Source organism: Mustela erminea, chromosome 12 (assembly GCF_009829155.1).
Source record: "Mustela erminea isolate mMusErm1 chromosome 12, mMusErm1.Pri, whole genome shotgun sequence".
NCBI classification, from domain to species: Eukaryota; Metazoa; Chordata; class Mammalia; order Carnivora; family Mustelidae; genus Mustela; species Mustela erminea.
Genome location: NC_045625.1, coordinates 6,621,893 through 6,641,874, shown reverse-complemented (window position 1 = coordinate 6,641,874; position 19,982 = coordinate 6,621,893). Strand labels below are relative to the sequence as shown.

Below are 19,982 nucleotides of genomic sequence, written 5' to 3'. Positions count from 1 at the left end.
CGGCCGAGCTTCTCTGTGGCCTCTCCTGAAGTCCCAGTCCTGTTTACAGCTCCGCGCCCATGCCTCCCTCCCTGCCCCTCCTTGGGAGCAGGACCTCCTCACCAGAGAGCAGGGCCTGGTGAGGGGCCTTCACATGAAGTTTCTAGAACCAGTCTGACCTGGGCTAGAGTCCCTGTGCGGCCACTTGCCCGTTACGAAAGCTCGAGGAGGTGACTCTGTTCTCTGCCCTCATCTGTGAGGACGGCCTGAGCACACGCAGACCGGCCACAGGCTGGCAGCTGAAACCCTCACGCACGGTACTGTCTGCTCCGCTCGGCCCGCATCTAGGCAAGTTTCTCTTAGGCACAAAAGGTTTCCGCAGCCTCATGTGCAGGAACAGGGCCGCCCCCCGAGCCATGCGCGCCCTGCGGGAGGAAGGGCGGCCCGGGAAGGAGGGAGCAGGAAGCCGCCCTTCGGAGGTTTCCCTTGCCCACCCTCAGGGCCAGCCCCGGGGGGCCCACAGCCCGACAGGAGCCGAGGCGACATGCACGTGAAGGACAGTTTATTGTTCGTCACTGGCTAGAGAGCAAGCAGACAGGCAGAGTAAAAAGATCCGTTAAAAAGTGAGTGTGGAGAAGTGCAGGCTGAGCCACGGAACTCTGCGTGAGCCGTCCGCGCGGGAGGGGAGGGCAGCACCTGGGAGACGCCACTCCGCCCGGCGCCCCTCTGCCACCCGGGCCCCAGCCCTGCTGCACACCTGCCTGTCCCCCCCCATCTTGTTGCTTTTGGCAACCAAAAGGCAGGTGCTCTCTGGCCAAGGGCACACCCCAGGCTTCCCACAGGGTCAGGGTGCCTAGGGCAGCACTGCGGCCAGTCCCTCCACCCTCCTTAGGCGGAGCCAGGAGGGCTGGGGAGCCGGGGTGCTCGGGGGATTGCAGGCGGGGCGGGGGGCGCCAGAAGCAGGGCTGGGGGAGGGGCCCCCCTCACAGCTGGACGACCGGGGGCATGGACAGAATGGGGCCAGTCTCCCCACCCTGAGCAGCTGAGTCACCAGCAGACAAGTGGCAGGGCTGCCTCCTGTCCTCTCCCGCCCAGGCCAGGGTGGGCAGGGGCCTGGAGGGGGCCGGCTTAGCTGAGCAGTTCCAAGTAGGTGACTGGGACCTTGCCCTTCTTGTTGCCTCGCTCGCCGATGAGCCAGTCTGGGTCCATGCCGGGCAGGCTGTAGACGGTGATGAGCTGAAGAGGAGGGCAGAGGGGTGGTCACAGCCCAGCCGGGCAGGACAGCATGGGGACAGGGCTGTCAGGGCCCCATGAGACCCGGGCATCTGCACCTCCAGAGGCGGGCGTCTGCCTCCTCACCCGCTCCGGGTAGAGACAGCTTCCTCAGGGCTGCAGCTGCCTCCACTCACCCCCCAGCCCCTGCCGCCCCCCAGGGTCCCTCAGATACTTGAAGGCAGTGGGGGGGGGGCTCCCCATTCCTGTTCCCTGGCGCTCCTGAGCCCGGCCTTGGCCACCAACCCGCGGTGCCAGACCCACCTCATCAGCCAGCAGGGCCAGCTCGCTGCTGTCGGCCGCCTCGTAGTCGTAGAGGACCCGGGCCTTCCGGGTCCCGCTGGCGGGGGGTGTCACCTCCTCTAGGCGGAGAGCGGCCTCTCCTGGAGGGGCCAGGCCAGCCACAGAGGGGCCCACGGGCATAGTGGCTGCAGCGGTGGTGGGCGAGGTGCTGCTGAGGGGCGGGGAGGCGGGCTCCGTGGTGCCCACAAAGGTGCCTGGGAATCTGGAGGGGGTGACATCTCAGCTGGGAGCTGTGTCCCCGTGGGAGTCCCACGTGTTCCGCCAAACACCTGGGCCCACTGCTACAGAGGCAAGGGAACCCCAGCTACTTACATGGCTCCCTGGGAGCTGGCAGCGTGAAGGGAAAAGCAAGGCGAGGGGAATCGTGAGCCGCACCTCCCTGTCCCTGCCATCCTCCCGCCCAGGCCAGCCACCTCCCTGTCACCCACACAGGCCTGTGATGCCCCGACAGAGGGCTTGGTCAGGGGCCCTCTAACCCGCCCTGCAAGTCTGGGGGCTTGCTGAGCCTGGGGAGAAGGTCTTTGCCCCAGGGGGAGAAGGGGATGGGCTGCTTGTGGGGCCTGGGAGCCGGGGGACCCCAGCGGGCACCTGCCCAGCTGCTTCTGTAAGTCCAGCATGTGGCGGTAGCACTGTGCGTAGTAAGTTGTCTGGGACTCCACGAACTCATGGAGGCAGCGAAGATGGTTCACCTGCGGAGGGGGGCGGTGCGGGGAGAGCGGTGCTGGCTTGGGAGGCGGCCTGGCCGACCAGACGCTGTCTCCTGCCTGACCGCAGACCCTGGCCTTTAGCACTCCGTCCTTGGCCCCAAGCCGGCTCCCTGGAGGGCAGGGAGGGCTGCCCAGCCTTTGGCACTTGGACCAAAGCTGAAGTTCCACCCTGAGGACCCTGGGCTCAAGCACTGCCCCTCGCCACCTGCTTCTGAGATCCAAGTTCATGGTCTGCCTCCTTGTGGAGGAGTTCAGTGGGGGGCCCGGGGCGGGGCCAGGAAGATGGTGGACGACGGAGGGGCAGCACAGGGCGGGACTCACGTGAGTGCTGCTGATCCCTTCCAGCAGGAGTCGGGTCACTTCCGCCTGCCGGTCAAACTCCGTCTGGGCCACTCGGAGTTCCTGCTCGGCCTGGGAAAGGCAGAGTGGGACGGCGGCTGACAGCAACAGTGGCCCCACCTTCCCTCCCATCTGTGGTCTGCCCTGGAGCAGCCTCCTCTCCTACTCTGGGTGCAGAGGACACATCCCCCTGGGGACGCGGACAGAGATCTTGGTGGCAGGAGTGCACTTCTCACCCCTGACTTCAGGCCTGGAGCCCTGCCCCCTTGCTGGGACCCCTCTGGACCCAGTCCATTGCAAGTAGCCAAAGACGGACCCATGGGTGCCCTGACACAACCTTGCTGTGACACTGTCCCTAGCCATCTGACAACGCCATTCCCCTGTGTGCTCAGAGGAACTGTGGGGGCAGTGTGCCCAGAGAGAGCAAGTAATACCCCCGACAGCGGCAGAGCCCAGAACCGGAAACCAATCTGACCCCTACCCTACCCCACCCGTGGCCCCCCACCCACGGCCAGCCTCCCGAGTCCAGACTCACCTTGTCCACCTCATCGTTCCAGAGCTTCGGAGACCACGACAGGACCGGGCAGCAGGGGAGGGAGGGGGCACCGGTCAGTGGGGGAGTGGGGTGAGGACGGCTGAACCCCAGAGCCCGCGCCCTGCCCCAGCTCCCCAAGACCCCCCCGTGCCCCCCCCATACCCTTCCTCACTCCCCCGAACCCAACCAGGAGCTGAGGCTGGGGCGCGGCCTGGTGTGAGCAGCGTCGCTATCCACCACATCCAGCCCAACATGCCGCATGCAGGGGAGGTAGGGGACAGCCAGCTGGGAAGTCCTGCTTGGTTTCTCCTACAGCGGAAGCCCCCGGGCCCTGATGGGAGACCCAGTGTCCCCCATCCCACCCTGACAATTAGCTAAGGCTGGTGGGCTGGGACGCAGGGCCGTGTGACCCTAGGCCAGTCACTGAACCTTTCTGTCCTTCGGCAGAGAAAGGCAGCCTCGTGCCCGAGTCACACTGGGGTTCAATGGCAAAAGAAAAAAACAGGGCGGTCTCCACCCTCCGGGATATTCCTCCTTCCACTCGGCCCAAGAAGGGGGGCAGGAAGTGTCATCCAGAGTCTAAAGAAGAAAGACCCCCCTCCCCCCGCCACGACTTAGGAGACCCATTTCTCCTGCCCAGCGCGGGAAGTCTGTCCTAAGATGGCGACCTGAGGGACTGAAAGCGGAGCGGGGCCAGCCCTGTGTCCCGAGATGTCCCACCACGGTGCCATTTAGAAAACCAAAACGTGGGGAGTGACCTCTGCGCGCATGGCCGGAGGACACGCAGAGAGAGGGGCTGCTGGAGTGCTCCGGCGTTGCCGCCCCGAGGGACGATGGCCCGGCCGCCGCCTGAGGGCACAGACACACACGGCAACACGCTATGACGGGGCGGAGAGCCTGACGGCCCAAGCAAGTGCGTGCCACCCCCCCAGTTGGAAATGGAAGGTCAGAGAAGAAGGCAGAGAAGGCACAGCAGTGGTGGGGGCGGGTACATTGGGGGAGGTGTGACTGGCCCGTGTCCCACACTGAACGGTGAATACCCAGGAACAACACAGGAGAAAAGAACCCACGGCACTCGGAGTCTTCAGCCCCCATGGCTGCCCTGGGCCCCCGGACATGCCTGCCCCCAGCCCACCGGTCCCCACCCTCCCTGCTCGGGCTCGGGGCCCCTCCTCGCTGCCAGGATGCTGGGCAGGTGTGCCAGAGAGGTGGCTGGATGAAGAGTGCCCCCCTCGTCACAGCTGTGGGGTCCTCAAGCCCGACGTGGACCGGGGGGCAGTGCCCTTGATGGGGGATGGAGGGCAGACCTTTGGGTCCCAGAAGATGGGGCCTGCGCTGTCCCCACGCTGTCTGGGGCGGCTGACCTGGCCCCAAGCTCCAGCGTGGCACAGAGAGGAGGGAGGCCCGTGATCAGGCGCAGGGCACAGGCAGGCGGCCAGGAGCAGGGCTGGTGCCTTCCTGGCTCGGGGGATGCGCCCTGTGTTCCTGGTGCCACGCAGTCCCCTGGTGCCAGGGCAGAGAGAGGCCGGGCGGCCGGGGTGGGGCGCTTACCGCGGAGGCGCTGGCCGAGAGAATGTAATTACGCGGTCTAGTCTCCTGAAAGTCAGGCACCGTCTGGCGGGAACAGAGGTCACGGAGGGGAGGGGGGTCATCCCGGGCCAGGCGCTGCCCCAGCATCTCCCACGGGGTGGGGTTGTCGGGGGAGGCCAGGAGCCCCGGCCCAAGGGACAGGAGGCTGTAGACACATACCACACGGACCCTTGTCCCCACTCCAACCTCCTGGACACAAGGTGGGCTTGGGGACATGGAGAGTCAGACAAAGACCAGGTGGGTGGTCACGCTGGGAGCCCAGGAAAGCAGACGCCAGGGAGCCTTCAGGTGAGTCGCAGACCGGGCCTGGCCCCCCTCCTCCCCGGACCCGAGCCTGGCTCAGATATTCCGGTTAGAGCCACAGCTCTCCAGACCAATCACCCCCCACCGGCTTTCTCCATCCCAGAATCTCCACACAGGACCAGGCCCCTCCCCCACAACAAGGTGGACGGATGGACGCATGGATGGACAGGGTGACAGGCTTTCCACGTTTGCAAAAAGCTGACTCACAGGCTCCAGTGCCTGGCGTCTCCCTAAACCAGAGGCTACGCATGGCAGAGGCTCTGGTGGGGAGACCAGCTGCTTGCAAAACGCCCAGGACGTCCCCTGGGCCGGCCAGGCCCCTGGGCCCGAGGCTGGGCTGGGCAAACCAGAAGCAGCACAGCACGCAGGAAAGGTATACTCACATCTCCCTCACACTGAGCCAAGTTACCCAAAGCAGAACGGAAAGGAACAAAAACAAAGAGGTTAGTGAGTCCACAGCGCAGGCGGGAGCAGGCCCCCCGAGGTGGGAGGCAGGCAGGTGGGCAGACGACCCTGCCGTCCGGAAGGAGTCCTGCTCTGCCCGTGTGCCTGGGTCTACGCGGGAGGGCAGGGGTGACCCGTCGGGCTGCGGTCCTCTGGGGCGCTTGCTGCGCCCGGGTTACCCTGGGCCTCTCTGCAGAGGGCGCGGGGCCTAATTCAAGGGCTTGAGGCTGTCTGGGCCAGACAACTGGAGAGGAGGTCGTGCCGCTCTGGTGACTAAGGAAAGGCTCCCCTGGCCTGCCTGGTGGAGGAGAAGCCGGTTCTGGCCGAGGTACTCCAAGGAGACTATCCTGTCCAGCTGACTTCAAGAGGTCAGCCCTGTAGCCATGGGTCATCTCACCCAACCACAACAAGACTCCAGTGGCTGAGCCCCTGCCTCCGATCTGGACCCCACACACCCGGGTGTGCTGAGACCCTGCCCTTGGCTCTCACCAGAGGTGGCACAGGCCAAGACTCCATGGTCCCCAGTGGCCACACTGTGGGAGAGGGACGCAAGGAGCATTTGGGGCAGCTGCGAGTCTGGGAAGACACAGGTGACGGTATCCCCGGCCTGCCCTCGACCTGGTTCCTGGGTGTGAGGTGGCCTCTAGGCCCCCACACTGCCAAGCAGCCTGACATGCCGAGAGCGTGCTCCCCCTCAGGCCTGCTCTCCCCACCCTGGCCTAAGCCCTGGGCAAACTGTGCCACACTCCATCGGCTGGCCTGGCCAGGCCGAGCGGGCCTCAGTGAGCTGAGAGTAGAGGGAAGTCCTGACCCAGGGCCACGGGATTACCTGAAAGGGCCCTCGGTCACGTCCCTAAGCAGGTGCACGGTCCAGCTCCAGGGTTCCCACCATCAGGGCACCCCGGGACCAGCGCTGGAGCAGCGGGTGGGGTAGTTAGTAAGGGGGAGCCATGCCCGGGCAGAGCCGGGGGACAGAGCCGAGCATTCAGGAAGGACAGGGCAGGGCCATGCGAAAAACTCCAGTTGGTTGTCTGTCTGGGGAGGCTGTGGCGTGCCCTGAGCCTGGGTCGGGGCACTGCTGGTCAGGTCACCCCATAAATGTCTGCCCTGGGACCCAGAGCTCTGGGTGGCCAGGGTTCCCGCGGGAGAGGGGCAGAGAGGCATGACCTGAAGCGGTCAGCCAGGACCAGCATCCCCCAGCCAAGCCTCTCCAGGCAGGGAAAGGGAAGAAAGGTCATGCCAAACGTCAGGTCCCTTCACCCTCCCTTGGCTCCGAACAGAGCTGGGGGTGGTGGGGCAGGAGACCAGCAGGGACACCTACCGTGGCTTTGGCCTCTGCAGCCTTGGCCTTCTTCAGCCGCGCTTTGCAGGCATCCAAGTCCAGACGCCGGTTTTGCAGGAGACGCCTCTCCTTCTGCGGGGAGGGGGAGCAGGGCAGAGTGAGAGCCTGGGCTGCGGCAGGACTGGCCCACCGGGCCGCCAGGGCCAAACAGGGAAACCGAGGCCCCGACAGGGAGAGGTCACCCACTGTGTCATTCGGTCCACAAGAGCCACATCTGGGGAGCCCTGGGAGTGCTGGGCTCCCGGGATGGGAGGAGAGCCTGTCTCGGCGGCCCCGCGGAGGAGGACAGCGGTGACCAGGCAGCGGGGGCCCCAGTCCTCTCACCGAAATGGTCTTCCAGTCCCCTTCCAGGAAGTTGCGCAGAGGCGTGAGGAAGTTGATGGAGGCCGTGTGGATGAAATCCCTCTCGGCGGCTCCCAGGCGCTTTTCAGCTTCTGCCACCTTGATGAGTGTCTTCCCTGATTAAATGGAGTTTAAGGGTGAGGAAGAGGCTGGGGCTCGGGCTGCTCGGACCCTAAGGGAGCGCCCAGGGAGAGGCAGGCCGCGGAGGCGTGAGCACAGCTCTGCGGGCTCAGTGCAGAACCGCTGGCCTGGAAGCCTGTGGGGCGACCTGCGTGTCTGTCGACAGGAGACTGACGTAAATAGCAGGATGTCCCAAACGCGGACTAGGACACGGTGTGACAAAGATGAGGGGGGCGGTGGGGGGGGAGACTTCCAGAACACAGAAGGCACCTCAACCAATCCTGTTCCCAAAAAGCAACAGTAAAAATGGGTATCATTGTCAAAAGCAAATGTTTCCGGACTCTGGAAATTGACCAAATGCAAAGAAACTGAGAATATTTACTCAAGAACTACTGGACCTTGGTAGGAACAAGATGGGAACCTGTGGCTTCCCAGCCTGGGGCGGGGCGGGCGCCGGGGTGGGGGTGGGGGGGTCGAGGGCGGCTTGCATGGTCAGCTCTTCGCTCTGCGGCTCTGCGGTTGTTGTAGCTCTGCCTGGGCGGGGCAAGTCCGCAGGTGGGCAGCGGATAGGGGTGGGGGATGGGCCGCAGGGAAAGGCAGTGGTATCGGGGCTGACTTGATTTGGGTGGGAGCACAGAATAATCCAGGGGACCCTGCTGGAAACAGCAGTGATCTCAACGGCAAATAATTGAGGAAGACCAACGTCACAGCTGACTTGAATAAGGAATACTGGTTGGAAGAGCTCTGCCAGAAATTTAACAGGAGATCTGGAAACAAGACGGTAATCTCGTTTATTGAAAATTTAATAAAATAGCATATGTACATCCAACTACATCAATAATTATGTTAAATACAAATGGATTAAACATTCCAATCAAAGAGTGAAGATAGAGTGGATTTTTAAGAAAAAATCCAAATACAGGGGTGCCTGGGTGGCTCAGTCGGTTAAGCGTCTGCCTTCGGCTCAGTTCATGATCCCAGGGCCCTGGGACTCAGCCCTGCATCGGGCTCCCTGCTCGGCAAGAAGCCTGCTTCTCCCCCTCCCTCTCCCTGGCTTGTGTTCCCTCTCTCAGTCAAATAAATAAGTAAAATCTTAAAAAAAAAAATCCAAATATGTACTGACTATAAAAGACTTTGGATTTAAAGACATAAATAGGTTGAAAATAGAACAGAGAAAGGTATACCATGTGAACTGTCCTCCTAAGAGAACAGGAGTGCGTGAACTGCTGTCGGATAAAATGGACTTTACTGTGAACGTGACCAGAGACAACAGCATTTTACAATGATATAAGTCAATTCGTCAGGAAGATATAACAATAGTAAATACCCAGACCTCACAACAGAGCTCCGAAAACATATGAAGTAAACACTGACGATCTGAAGCCAGAAACAGAAATAGTGGGAGACTTCAGTACTTCTCGGTAAAGCAGAGGACAAGACAAAATCCGCAAGCCCACAGAGACTAGAACAACCCTGTCACCCAATTTGGTCTGTTGTCTCTACCCCACTCCACAGCAACACAGCATATGATCTCCAGTGAACAACACTCTCCAGGACAGACCATATACTAGGCTATAAGCAAATCTTCATAAACGTAAAAGGTTAAAATCATACAGAAAATGCTCTCTGATCACAGCAAAATCAATTAGAAATCAACAATAGAAGGAAACTTGGAAAATCCAAATATACGGAAATTAACCACCATCCTGCTGGTGGAAATACAAAGTCCCACAGCCACTTCGGGAGACAGTTTGGTAATTTCCTAAAAAGCTAAACTTAAGTTTACTGTGTGACCTAGCAAGTCCATTCATTCCTAGGTGCATATCCAGGAGAAGGGAAAACACATGCCCTCACAAAGTTCTTTGTGCAAACGCTCGGAAGGACACAACCCAAATGTCTAGCCATACAACGGGACACTTACTATCCCACAATAACAAGGAATGAAATCCTAAAACACATTATGGCACAAATAAACGTCAGAGATGCTATGCTCAAAGGAGCCAGATGCAAAACACAGCACACCGTGGGGGGCCTGGGCTGCTCAGTCATTCAGGCAATCAACTCTTGCTTTCGGCTTGGGTCATGATCTGGGGTCACAGTATCGAGCCCCACGTCCGGCTCCATGCAGAGCCTGCGTGGGACACACTCCCCCTCCCTCTCCCTCTGCTCCTCATGAATGCATATGTGCTCTCTCTTGCTCTCAAATAAATAAAATCTTAAAAACCACCCAACACAACATGTGATTCCATTTATATGAGAGGTTCAGAAAAAGCACATTTATAGGCACACGAATGTGCATGAGTAGTTAGCAGCGGGGGGACTGGACTGGGGACTGACTCTAAGCAGACATGGCCTTTTGTGCAGGGGACAGAAATGTTCTTTAAATAGGCTTGGGGGGATGTTTGCACAACTCTGTAAATTTACGAAAAAGCACTGAATTATATACTTAAAACAGGTGCATTTTATGGCATGTAAATTATATCTCTGTAAAACATTAAAAATTAAAAAAAAAAAAAAGAAAAATAAAAGATGGCGGTGGCTCTCTATGTGCCACTGGGAGAAGGTAGCTAACACAATACCGAGATGAAAAATCAGGTCGCAGAAGGGTACGTACAGTACGATCCCATTAAGAAAGGCACAGAAACCAGAACTGGGTATGAGAGACTTCCGTTTCTCACTCTGTTTTCATCTGCACTGATTGAGGTGTTTGCAAGGCAAATGAATTTTTTTCACTTGTTTATTTATTTATTTATTTATTGAAGATTTTATTTATTTATTTGACAGACAGAGATCACAAGTAGGCAGAGAGGCAGGCAGAGAGAGAGAGGAAGGGAAGCAGGCTCCCTGCTGAGCAGAGAGCCCGATGCGGGACTCGATCCCAGGACCCTGGGATCATGACCTGAGCCGAAGGCAGAGGCTTTAACTCACTGAGCCACCCAGGCGCCCCTCACTTGTTTATTTTCATTTATTTCAATTTTTTTTTCATTTTCTGCACTTTCATTCATCCATTTCATGAATGTTGACAAGGAGATATTTGTGTACTTCACAAGCACAAAGCAAGAAAGGAAGGAAGAGAGAGATGGAGGAAAATTCGAGAGCAAGAGACTGTGACCCCGGACCCTGGCTGGGGGCTTGGCTCACCATAGGGAGTCGTGGGCCCCAGCTCACTGGCCGCCTCCGCCATGTACTGAGCCAGCAGCTCCCCGTTGGTGACCCGCGAGGGCACCTTCCTGTCCAGCTTCTCATACAGGAACTCCTCCACGCGGGCACCTGCAGGGAGACAGCAGCCAAAGCCACGGGGCTCGTCAGTACAACCCAAGGATGGCAGCCATGGGGACAGAAACAGACCCAGACCAGGGCCCCCCATGGGGGTGCCTGGCCTGGTAACAGGCAGATTACTCTCTCTTTGGAGCCCATTTCAACCTAGTGAAACCAGCACTCAACCCCAGAGGACCCCTCACTCCAGAGAGGAGGAAGCCACAGCTCGGAGACATGAAATGCCTACCCAGGTCACACAGCTGGGGGTGACAGGCCCAAAGTAAAGGCCCACTCACTTCTCCCTCCAACTGATATGGATTTACAGAACCTAATACACACATGGACAGTCGTCCGGCGCTGGCTCCAGAAAGCTCCAGGGACACCCACTTATACAGGAGACTTGGAGGCAGAGAGCTTCACGACCCCAAGACAGCCCGCCCTGCCCCCCAGGTTCTCCTGCCCGAGGCTTCTGCGTGCTCCCTGCTCACGCTCGCTGCAGTGTGACTCAGGGCAAGCCCTTCTCCATCTCTAGGCCCCGCCAGCCTCTCAACAGATTGAGCTCATGCTTTCCCTGCCTCTTCCCAAGCGTGTTTTAGTCTCAAGCATTTCTCCAACTCCTTGGTGCAAAACTCTTAAACCTCCTGCTGCCCCAGAGAGCGCATCCTGGAGCCCATCACTCTCTGCTGGACTCTTTAACTGCTCGCCTTGCCCTAAGCAGGCCTCAGAAGCCTCAGTAACCTGATCCAAATCCCGTGTGCCACCCAGTCGCACCTGCGGCCCAGGCCTCCTGCCAGTGGCCTCCAGCCCCTCGCCCAGGACCGCCCAGACCCACTCACTGGGGTTGGGTTGCAGCAGCACCTCCGTCTGCCGTAGGATTTTCTCCGTCCAGTTCTTGGTGCTGTCTGCCCGGGCAAGAAGGTTTTCAAAGTGTGCATCCAGCTCGGTCCTCTCAGCCTGGCCGAATTTCTCCTCTGTGAACTGTGGGGGGGTGAACTGTGAACTCTGTGAAGCGCTGAGGGATGGGGAGGGCCGGGCAGCGGGGAAGCAAAGACTGCCCCTGCCCCACGCTTCTATACCTCCTCCCCCCTCACCCAACTAGAACCAAGCCCAAGGTCAAGAAACTGGCTTTGCCCCTAACCTGCTCTGTGACCCTGACCACGTTACAACCCTGCTCTGTGCTTCAATTTGCCTCTCTGTAAAATTACGCTGGACCAAAGGTTGGGGATCACGGCTTCTTTTGGAAACCCAGAAAGCTAGAGACCCCCCCAAAAATGCACATTTGTACAAAAATCTAGCTTATTACTTAGGGGGATAAGGAGTCATTGAGGGCCTAGTTCTAAGGGTCCTCCTAGCTTGACTTTTATTCCCTGAGCACCTGGTAACACAGGTGCAGAGCACAGAGCAAAGTCTGGGGTGATTACAGGCTCCTTGGGGGACTGGGAGCCAGGGGGAAGGAGGTGCCAGGGGAGTAAGTGGGAAGAACCCAGCTCTCAGAGTCAGAGGGACCTGATTTGAGTCTCAGGTCTGCACTGATGAGCGGTGGGACCTTGGGCAAGTGGCTTTGCCTCCCTGGCATTAGTTTCCTGAGCTGAAAAATGAGAAGAATAAAAAATACCAGCTCCCTCATAGCTGAAATAGGATGAAATGAGAAAGATGTGGGTAAGGGGCGCCTGAGGGGGCTCAGGGTCATGAGTTTGAGCCCCACGTGGAGTGTGGAGTCTACTTAAAAAAAAAAAAAATAAAATAATTAAAAAAAGAAAGGTCTGGGTAAGACATGAAGGCCTGAGTCTGGCAGGGAGTCGGTGCCACTGCTGCAAAGAGCTGATGGCGAGGCAGCGAGAAGGAAAGGGAGTGTGTGGGCATGGGACAGCCACATGGCTGGCCTCTGGTCGCCTGGTGCAGTGGACAGGGAACACCACTAGGCCCTCAGAGCCAACTGCTGGGCACGCACAAGGCTTAGAAAGCTTGGCAGCCCCGCCCCAAGGCCAGGCAAGAACCAGGATATCCCAGAAGTCAGAGCCGGCCGAGGTTGTGCAGGCCACGCGAGAACAACCTGATACTGGCCCAAGTCCTGGCCCCTCTGATCTAGAAGGCTCTGGTAGAAAGAGCCTGTTCAAGGTCGTAGTCAAATAGCAAAAGGGCATAGACCTGCAGGAGAAAGATCAGTAATAACGCAGCAGCACTGCTGACCGCGTGGTGGTCCAACCCTGGGCTATAAGCATTTGACACCAGTGACCCGTTGACGTCTCCGAGAGCCTCCAGGACAGTTGGGTCAAGTTTCCCATGTCACAGATGATGCCACTGACGCTAAGCAAGGGGCAGACTGTGCTCAAGTCAGGGTCACTCTGGGCTGGGAGTCTGGAGGCCCTTCCCAGATGGCTTGGCGTCGATCAATCATCCAGAGGCCAACAACAGCTCCAGCCCAGCTGCAGGGAGGGGGCGGCAGCCACGGAGAGTCACTGGGCAGCGTCACTGGGCAGCCATCCATTATGCAACAGGGCTTGGGTTTCTCACTGTAGGCCTGACCCGGGTGGGCCAGGCTGACAGCCTGTGGCTCCCGACCTGGGAAGCAGCTGCTCCCCGCTTCCTCCCGCCTCTCCCTACTCCTGGGCCTTCTCACATTCCCTAGACGGGGGCCTCCCAGAGCCAGGCCCCGAGCAGGCCTCACCTCTCCCAGCCCCTTAGGGGTAGCCTTAGCTCCATTTTCCAGATAAGGAAATCAAGGCTTAGAGAGGCAAAGCCACCTCTCTGGTCTTCGCCAGGGGCTCCCCTGCCCTGGCAAAGGGGATAACAGGACCTATCTCACAGAAGATTTGGAAACACACAGCACCGCCCTAAGCAGCCTTAGCTGCTCTCATCATGACCACGGAGGACCAGGCACCCTACTTTAGGTGGTTATGTCACCCGAATGTGCAAGGTTAACGGAGCCTCGGGGCAGCCATCCCTCACACCCCAGGTCCACCCAGGTTCAGTATCCTACGGGGCTTTCCGGACCTCCATCCCATGTCCAGTGCTGCCTGCCCGGCTCAGACGACGACAGAGCTACTGCCTCCTCACGGCCTTTACTGTTACTAGTTCTGCCACTACTCTTACTATTACGGCAGTTACTACGAACAGCCTTGGTACTATGGCTTCCACGGCCCACTCGCACCTACGCTGGCATCATACTCAATATGCCCTAGGTTTTCCTGCCTCGGTGCCCTTAGCTGGGCATTTCCCAGCCCCTGGACCAACTTCACAAACTCACCCTCACTTTCAAGGCACCGTTCAGGGACCTGGAATCCCAGAATCACCCATGCAAAAGGGATCCCCATCGCCAGGCTCCCTACTGGATGGCCATGGGGCAAGGCTCTAAAAGGTGTCCCGGGTACGCGGAGGGGCTGATGGCTTACCCAGTATGTCCTGGGGCCTGGCATGGTGGCCCCTAGGCAGAGAAGCTGCCCACACACTGAGAATGAAGAACTCCCTCCCATCCCTACTGACGCCTATCTCCAGGCAGCCTGGCCTCAGCAGGTCCCAAGGGTCCTACGCAGGTGATATTTCAAGACTTCTCTCCTCTGGCCTGTCACCCTGCCCCATCACTACCAAGAGGAAGGGACCCATGCTTCAGGGGCTGATGTCTGCAGAGTCCGAGGCTGCTCCCTGCACAATGGCAGCAGCAGGGGGTGGGCGTGCAGAGCCAGAGAAAGCCTCTATTTATAAAGCTCCCAGCTCCCTCCTCCACCCCAGAGTCTGGAGCCTGGGCGCTGGCTCCCACTCCAGTACGGGTGACCCACTGGGCCTGCCCCGACCAAGAGAAGGGAAGCCACAGAGCTCAAGCTTCCCCACACCCCAGGCTCTGCAGGCCCTGGCTAGGTCAGGTGCCAGCACCCCACAATAGCAGGAAACTGGCAGATCAGGTTCTCCCAGATGTGGGAGATAGAGCGGTTGCCATACCGACACTGGGAAGGTTCCCATCTTCCAGATGAACTGAGGACAGCCAAGGGGCTCCAGGGTCCTAGGAAACCCACTAGGGCTGGGATCACCTTGCGGGGCTTGAAATACCAGGCAGCAAGTCCTCACTGGGGCACTAATCCTCAGCGGGACACGGGACATGGTGCTTTCTAGTAAACATGAGCACATGGGTTTCCCAGAGACTGTCTGGGGCTGGGCTTCTCCAGACAACAGCAAGGACAAACAATAGGACTGGCTCCCAGAGCACTGCGACAGGCCAAGCCCCAAGTCTGCAGCCACCTCTGGAGGCAGACCGGGTATCACACCCGATTGACAGGAGGGGGAAAACTGACTTGCCCAAGGTCACATGCCATACTAACTACGTTAACACTACTAGTATTCGTGCCTTTATTTTTTTTAAGATTTTTTTTTTTTAATTTGAGAGAGAGAGAGAGAAAGCATGAGTGCGGGGGGGTGGGGGGCAGAAGGAGAGGGGGAAGCAGCCTCCCTGCTAAGCAGGGACTCCAACATGGGGCCCGATCCCAGCACCCTGGGATCACGGCCTGAGCCGAAGGCAGATGCTTTACTGACTGAGCCACCCAGGCGCCCCACAGCTTTATCTTTATGGAGCATGTACATGCAGAGTACCCAGCTCTCCTCACAAGCTTCCTGGGATTGCTAATCCCATTTTTCAGATTGAAAAACTGAGGCCAAGAGATGAAGCCCCTTCCTCAAGGTCACAACAGGGAGCATCCATGCCCATAGCTGCCTCCAGGTCTTCACCGTTACATTAAGATGCCTCAGTTTCTCTCCTGGCCCCAGAATGTGGATAGGACTTGTTCCGATTCCGGCACCATCAGCCTGGACAGCTGTCCAAGGAGGGCACCCAGCCAGACCTCAGCCCTTTCCCCATCCTCCAGGCTTGGAGAAATAAGAGGAAACAGGCCTCCCGTGGAGCAGAAAGGAAATAATCCCAGCCCTCCTGGCTTCCGGACTGACTATCCAAGCGTGTACAGGGGACCTGACGGAATCAGTACCACCAGCCCATTGCACGGGTGCAGAGACTGAGGCTCAGAGAAGGGGTCGTGGCAGGTGCATGGTCCTTGGGCCTGGGGCTCAGGCCTCCGGACGACTGCCAGAGTCACTGCTGGGCAAGGGCGGGGAGGGAGGGGCCTCCCAGTGCTCTCTCCCTCCTGGGGCGGGAGCTACGGCAGCGGGGTAACCCAGCCTGCAGAAACCGTGGGCCCCGATACTTCCCCCCAGGTAACGGGGCCGCGGCCCGGCTCAGTCCCCGGGCCCGGGTTACGCTGAGTATGCGGCCAGAGTGGCCGGCCGCCCCGGGCTCTTTCTTCTGGGCAGCGCCGCAGTAGGGGATGTGAGGGCCGGGGTGTCCCGCAGCCGGGAGGGCGCGGCAGCCTCCAGGGGCTTCTCCTGCGCCACCCCCCGGCTCTCCCGCAGGGGTGCTCCCGGCCCGCCCCACATCCGGGCCGCGAGGCCCAGGGCGCACGGCCTCACCTGCACCGCCCGGGTGAAGAAGATGCCCGCGTCCGACGCCAGCTTCTTCATGTTGAAGTCCATGGCGCGACGCACGGCCGGCAGCGCTCAGCCCGAGCGCAGCCTGGCAGCCCCCAGCCCGCCGCCGCCGGCCCGTACCCCGCCCACCTGCTGCCGGTGCGCCCTCCCTCTGCGCGCCCTCCCTCTGCGTGCCCGCTCGCCAGCCCGCAGCCGCCGCCGCCGCCGAGCTCACCCGAGCGCGCAGGGCGGGGCGCGGGCATCGGGGGAGGAGCCAGCCAGAGCGTGCAGGGCGGGGCACGTGGGAGGAGCTAGCCAAAGTGGGCGGGGCGGGGCGGGGCGGGGCGGGGCGGGGCGGCCGGGGAGGAGTCTTAGGGACCCGGGGGGACCAGAGGTAGCAGGGTCTTGCCAAGACCCGCTACTTTGCCCTGAGGCCTCCGTCTGCCACCTGGGGGGCCTCTCTCCATTCCTTGTCCCACAGCTCCTTGCCCATTTGTGCCTCTTCGTGTACCTTTGACCATTCGCACCCCACTCATCTACTAGGCCTTCTGTCTTCCTATTTGTCTGCCTCTTTTGCCCTGGGTCTCTCTGGGCAGACCACCACCACCACCACCACCACCACCACCACGTGCTTTTATTAATCTATACTGATCATTCATTTATTTATCAATGTCCGTCTATGGTGGTCTATATCATTCATTGAGTCAGCATCCAGCCCTATCATCTTCAACAGGCATATATCAATTATCCTTATATGTTCACTCATCCAATAACTCATATTGAACACTGTTTGAAAAAAAAAAAAAGATTCAGGGGCGCCTGGGTGGCTCCGTCGGTTAAATGTCTGACTCTTGATTTCAGTTCAGGTCAACGGGAGTCTGCTTCTCTCCCTCTTCCTCTCCCTCTACCCTCCACCTGCTCGTTCTCTCTCTCTCTTTCCCAAAATAAATAAATAAATAAATAAATAAATATTTTTTAAAGTGTGCCAGCAGACAGCACGCACAGCATTTTTTAAAATATTTTATTTATTTATTTGACAGACAGAGATCACAAGTAGATAGAGAGGCAGGCAGAGAGAGAGGAGGAAGCAGGCTCCCCACTGAGCAGAGAGCCCGATGTGGGACTGGATCCCAGGACCCTGGGATCATGACCCGAGCCGAAGGCACAAGCTTTAACCCATTGAGCCACCCAGGCGACTCATAAATAAAATATATATTTTTAAAGATTTTTATTCATTCATTTGAGAGAGAGAGTGAGTGAGAGAGCGCATGAGAGAGGAGAAGGTCAGAGGGAGAAGCAGACTCCTCATGGAGCTGGGAGCCCGATGCGGGAATCGATCCCAGGACTCTGGGATCATGACCTGAGCTGCAGGCAGTCGCTTAGCCAACGGAGCCGCCCAGGTGCCCTAAAATATTTTTAAAAAGCATTCACAGTACTTGTTAAAGATGGTAAGGAAGACTTTATTCAAGAGGGACCACTGCAGTGGGGGGTTTGCGGTAGGGGAGGGAAATGGGGCTCGACTTTGAATACAACAAGGGCAAGTGGAGATTTAGAGCTAAAGAGCAGGGTGGGGTCCGTGGATGGAAAATGACTAAGTGGAAACATCAAGGCTAACGGGATTCTCCCTGAAGGCCAAGATATGAGGGTAGAAAATGAGGAATTTGTTTAAATATGGAGGGTGATCAGACACCAGTGGGGGCGGGGGGAATGGGTGGGATTCTTGCTAAAACTGGACTCTACAAGTCACAGATGGAAGTTCAGGGTCAATCTAGTTGAGCAGAGTGCTCAGAGGAGCCTGATTCAGGTTTGGTCAAGGAGAAAGTCTTTGTGACCCAGGCATTGTTCTAGGCTCCAGGGAGAGAGAACAACAACACAACAAGGCCCCGCCCCTCTTGGGCAAACAAATATGCAACATGTCAAGTGATGAGTCCTGAGAAGAAAAACACAGGAGGATAAAGGGGAGAGAGAGCGGGGTGCCCAGTTGGCTCAGTTGGTAGCTCATGCAGTGCTTCCTCTAAGGGTTGTGAATTCAAGCCCTGTGTTGGGTATAGAGCCTACTAAAAAAGTAAGATAAATAAGTAGGAAAGAGAGTAGGAAAGAGAGACAGCAGACAGTAATTATTACTTACACCTGTCCCAATGAACCTACGCTTCATCTACTTACCTCGGTTTACAATTGCCTATTGCCGTTTTCTTACTACCAATGGCCCAAATGTCCTGAGACTATGCCAGGTCCAGCACTGAGCACTTTTAAGTGAATAATCATCTAGAATGGTCATAACAGCTCTGAAACCATCCTCCTCCTCATTTTAGGGGTGAAGAATGTGTGTTTTGTTTTGTTGTTGTTTTAAAGTCCATCCTTTTTTTAAGTTGTTCTTTCTTTTTTTAAAATTTTATTTTATTTATTTATTGGACAGAGAGAGATCACAAGTAGGCAGAGAGGCAGGCAGAGATTGGGGGGTGGGGGAAGCAGGCTCCCTGCCAAGCAGAGATCCCGATGTGGGGCTTGATCCCAGGATCCTGAGATAATGACCTGAACCGAAGGCAGAGGCTTAACCCACTGAGCCACCCAGGTGCCCTGAAGGTGTGGTTTAAAGACGTTAAGTGATTTTTTTTTTCTTTCAAGATTTTATTTGTTTGAGAGAGAGAGCAAGAGCACAAGCAGGGGGGAGAGGTGGAGGGAGAAGCAGACTTTCTGCCAAGCAGGGAGCCTGATGCAGGACTCCATCCCAGGACCCCGGGATCATGATCTGAACTGAAGGCAGATGCTTAACCGACTGAGACACCGGGGTGTCCAAGAAGTTAACTGATTTGCACAAGCTTACAGAGCACAGAGTGAGAGTGGCAGACTGAACCCAGAATCCAGGCAGTCCGACTGTGGAAACCACTCTTCTCTGTTCTGGCTCCCTCTTCCTTGGCTCATTGGGTACCAGGTTCTCTCTTGCCTTGGAGTCACAGTCCATGCTGCTCCTGGAATGCTCTGTCCTCTCCCTTTTACCCAGCTAGTCCTTGTTCATCCTTTGGGTTTGCATCTGGCCTTCCCTTTCTTTCAGGAGTCTCTCATCTCCCCCTCCTTAGTCTCCCCACATTCCTGAGTTTCTCGCAACAGAGCAACTATCACAGAACATTGTAATTAGGTATCTGCTTCCTCTGAGCTCCCTGGGGCCACCACCTATCTTGCCCCCACCACTGTGCACCTGTGAAAGGCTGGCACACAGATATATTAGTTGTGCAATGAATGAAGAAATGTGACCTTGCTGATAATTATATTTAAAAACAGCTCTTTGCAGTGGCGCCTGGGTGGCTCAATCAGTTAAGCATCCACCTTCAGCTCCAGTCATGATCCCGGAGTCCCAGGATGGAGCATGCCCCAGTGTCTGACTTCTTGCTAAGCAGGGAGTCTGCTTCTCCCTCTTCCTCTGCACCCCCTTCTGCTTCTTCTTTCTGAAGTAAAGAAATAAAATCTTGAAAAACAAAAACCAACCAACCAGAAACAGCTGTTCGCCGTTATGAAAGGACTTGCCACACTGTTTTCTGCAAGCCTCACCAAAGCCTTGTGACTTGGGCAAGTCACGCCCACTTACAGGGGCTCGGCAAACCCCGGGAACTCCAGCGAGCTTAAGTAAGTGGAGGAACTTGATTCCAACTCAGGTCAGTCCTAGTCCAAACCCAGTGTTTCCTTCGAGGCACCTTTGGGCCGTCGGAACGTAATCACTTGACTTCAACTCTCAGCGGGACAATGTCTGATAGGGGAGGTTTGCAAACAGCTCCAAAAGAAAGTGGAGTGCCAAGTTTGGTTTAAGAAGATGCTGTGTGGGGAGCCTGGGTGGCTCAGTCATTAAGCGTCTGCTTCGGCTCAGATCCAGCCCCACACCGGGTTCCCTGCTTGGCGGGAAGCCTGCCTTCCCTCTCCCACTCCCCCTGCGTGAGTTCCTGCTCTCGCTTTCTGTCAAATAAATAAAAACTTTTTCAAAAAGGAAGAAGAAGATGTGGGAAGTCAGAGG

At 57.6% G+C, this 19,982-nt stretch overlaps 1 protein-coding gene across 6 annotated transcripts; it reads right to left on the bottom strand.

The window, feature by feature from the left end:
* Positions 1 to 524: 524 nt before the first annotated feature.
* On the bottom strand, positions 525 to 16,243 carry SH3GLB2 (SH3 domain containing GRB2 like, endophilin B2). 6 transcript variants are annotated; one of them, XM_032306534.1, is made up of 14 exons: positions 15,983 to 16,243; positions 11,371 to 11,512; positions 10,418 to 10,546; positions 7,139 to 7,272; positions 6,794 to 6,886; positions 5,412 to 5,423; positions 4,687 to 4,749; positions 3,565 to 3,714; positions 3,136 to 3,159; positions 2,583 to 2,672; positions 2,143 to 2,243; positions 1,867 to 1,881; positions 1,516 to 1,756; positions 525 to 1,215 (listed from the first exon to the last, which is right to left on the bottom strand). In XM_032306534.1, exons 1-14 carry the CDS (start codon positions 16,043 to 16,045, stop codon positions 1,108 to 1,110), a joined length of 1,365 nt encoding a protein of 454 aa, XP_032162425.1. In that variant the 5' UTR covers positions 16,046 to 16,243; the 3' UTR covers positions 525 to 1,107. The 6 variants fall into 6 exon arrangements, with proteins under 6 accessions (XP_032162425.1, XP_032162426.1, XP_032162427.1 ...); XM_032306535.1 differs by lacking the exon at positions 1,867 to 1,881 and having other exon boundaries at positions 15,983 to 16,242; XM_032306536.1 differs by lacking the exon at positions 3,565 to 3,714 and having other exon boundaries at positions 15,983 to 16,241.
* Between the last annotated feature and the right edge of the window lie 3,739 nt (positions 16,244 to 19,982).

Coding starts and splice junctions, on each gene's coding strand:
- SH3GLB2 (XM_032306534.1), bottom strand. CDS start 16,045: ATGGACTTCAACATGAAGAAGCTGGCGTCGGACGCGGGCATCTTCTTC. Junction 6,887..7,138: donor GGGACTGGAAGACCATTTCG/GTGAGAGGACTG, acceptor CCCTCCCCGCAG/AAGGAGAGGCGTCTCCTGCA. Junction 2,673..3,135: donor GGAACGATGAGGTGGACAAG/GTGAGTCTGGAC, acceptor TGCCTTTCCCAG/GCCGAGCAGGAACTCCGAGT.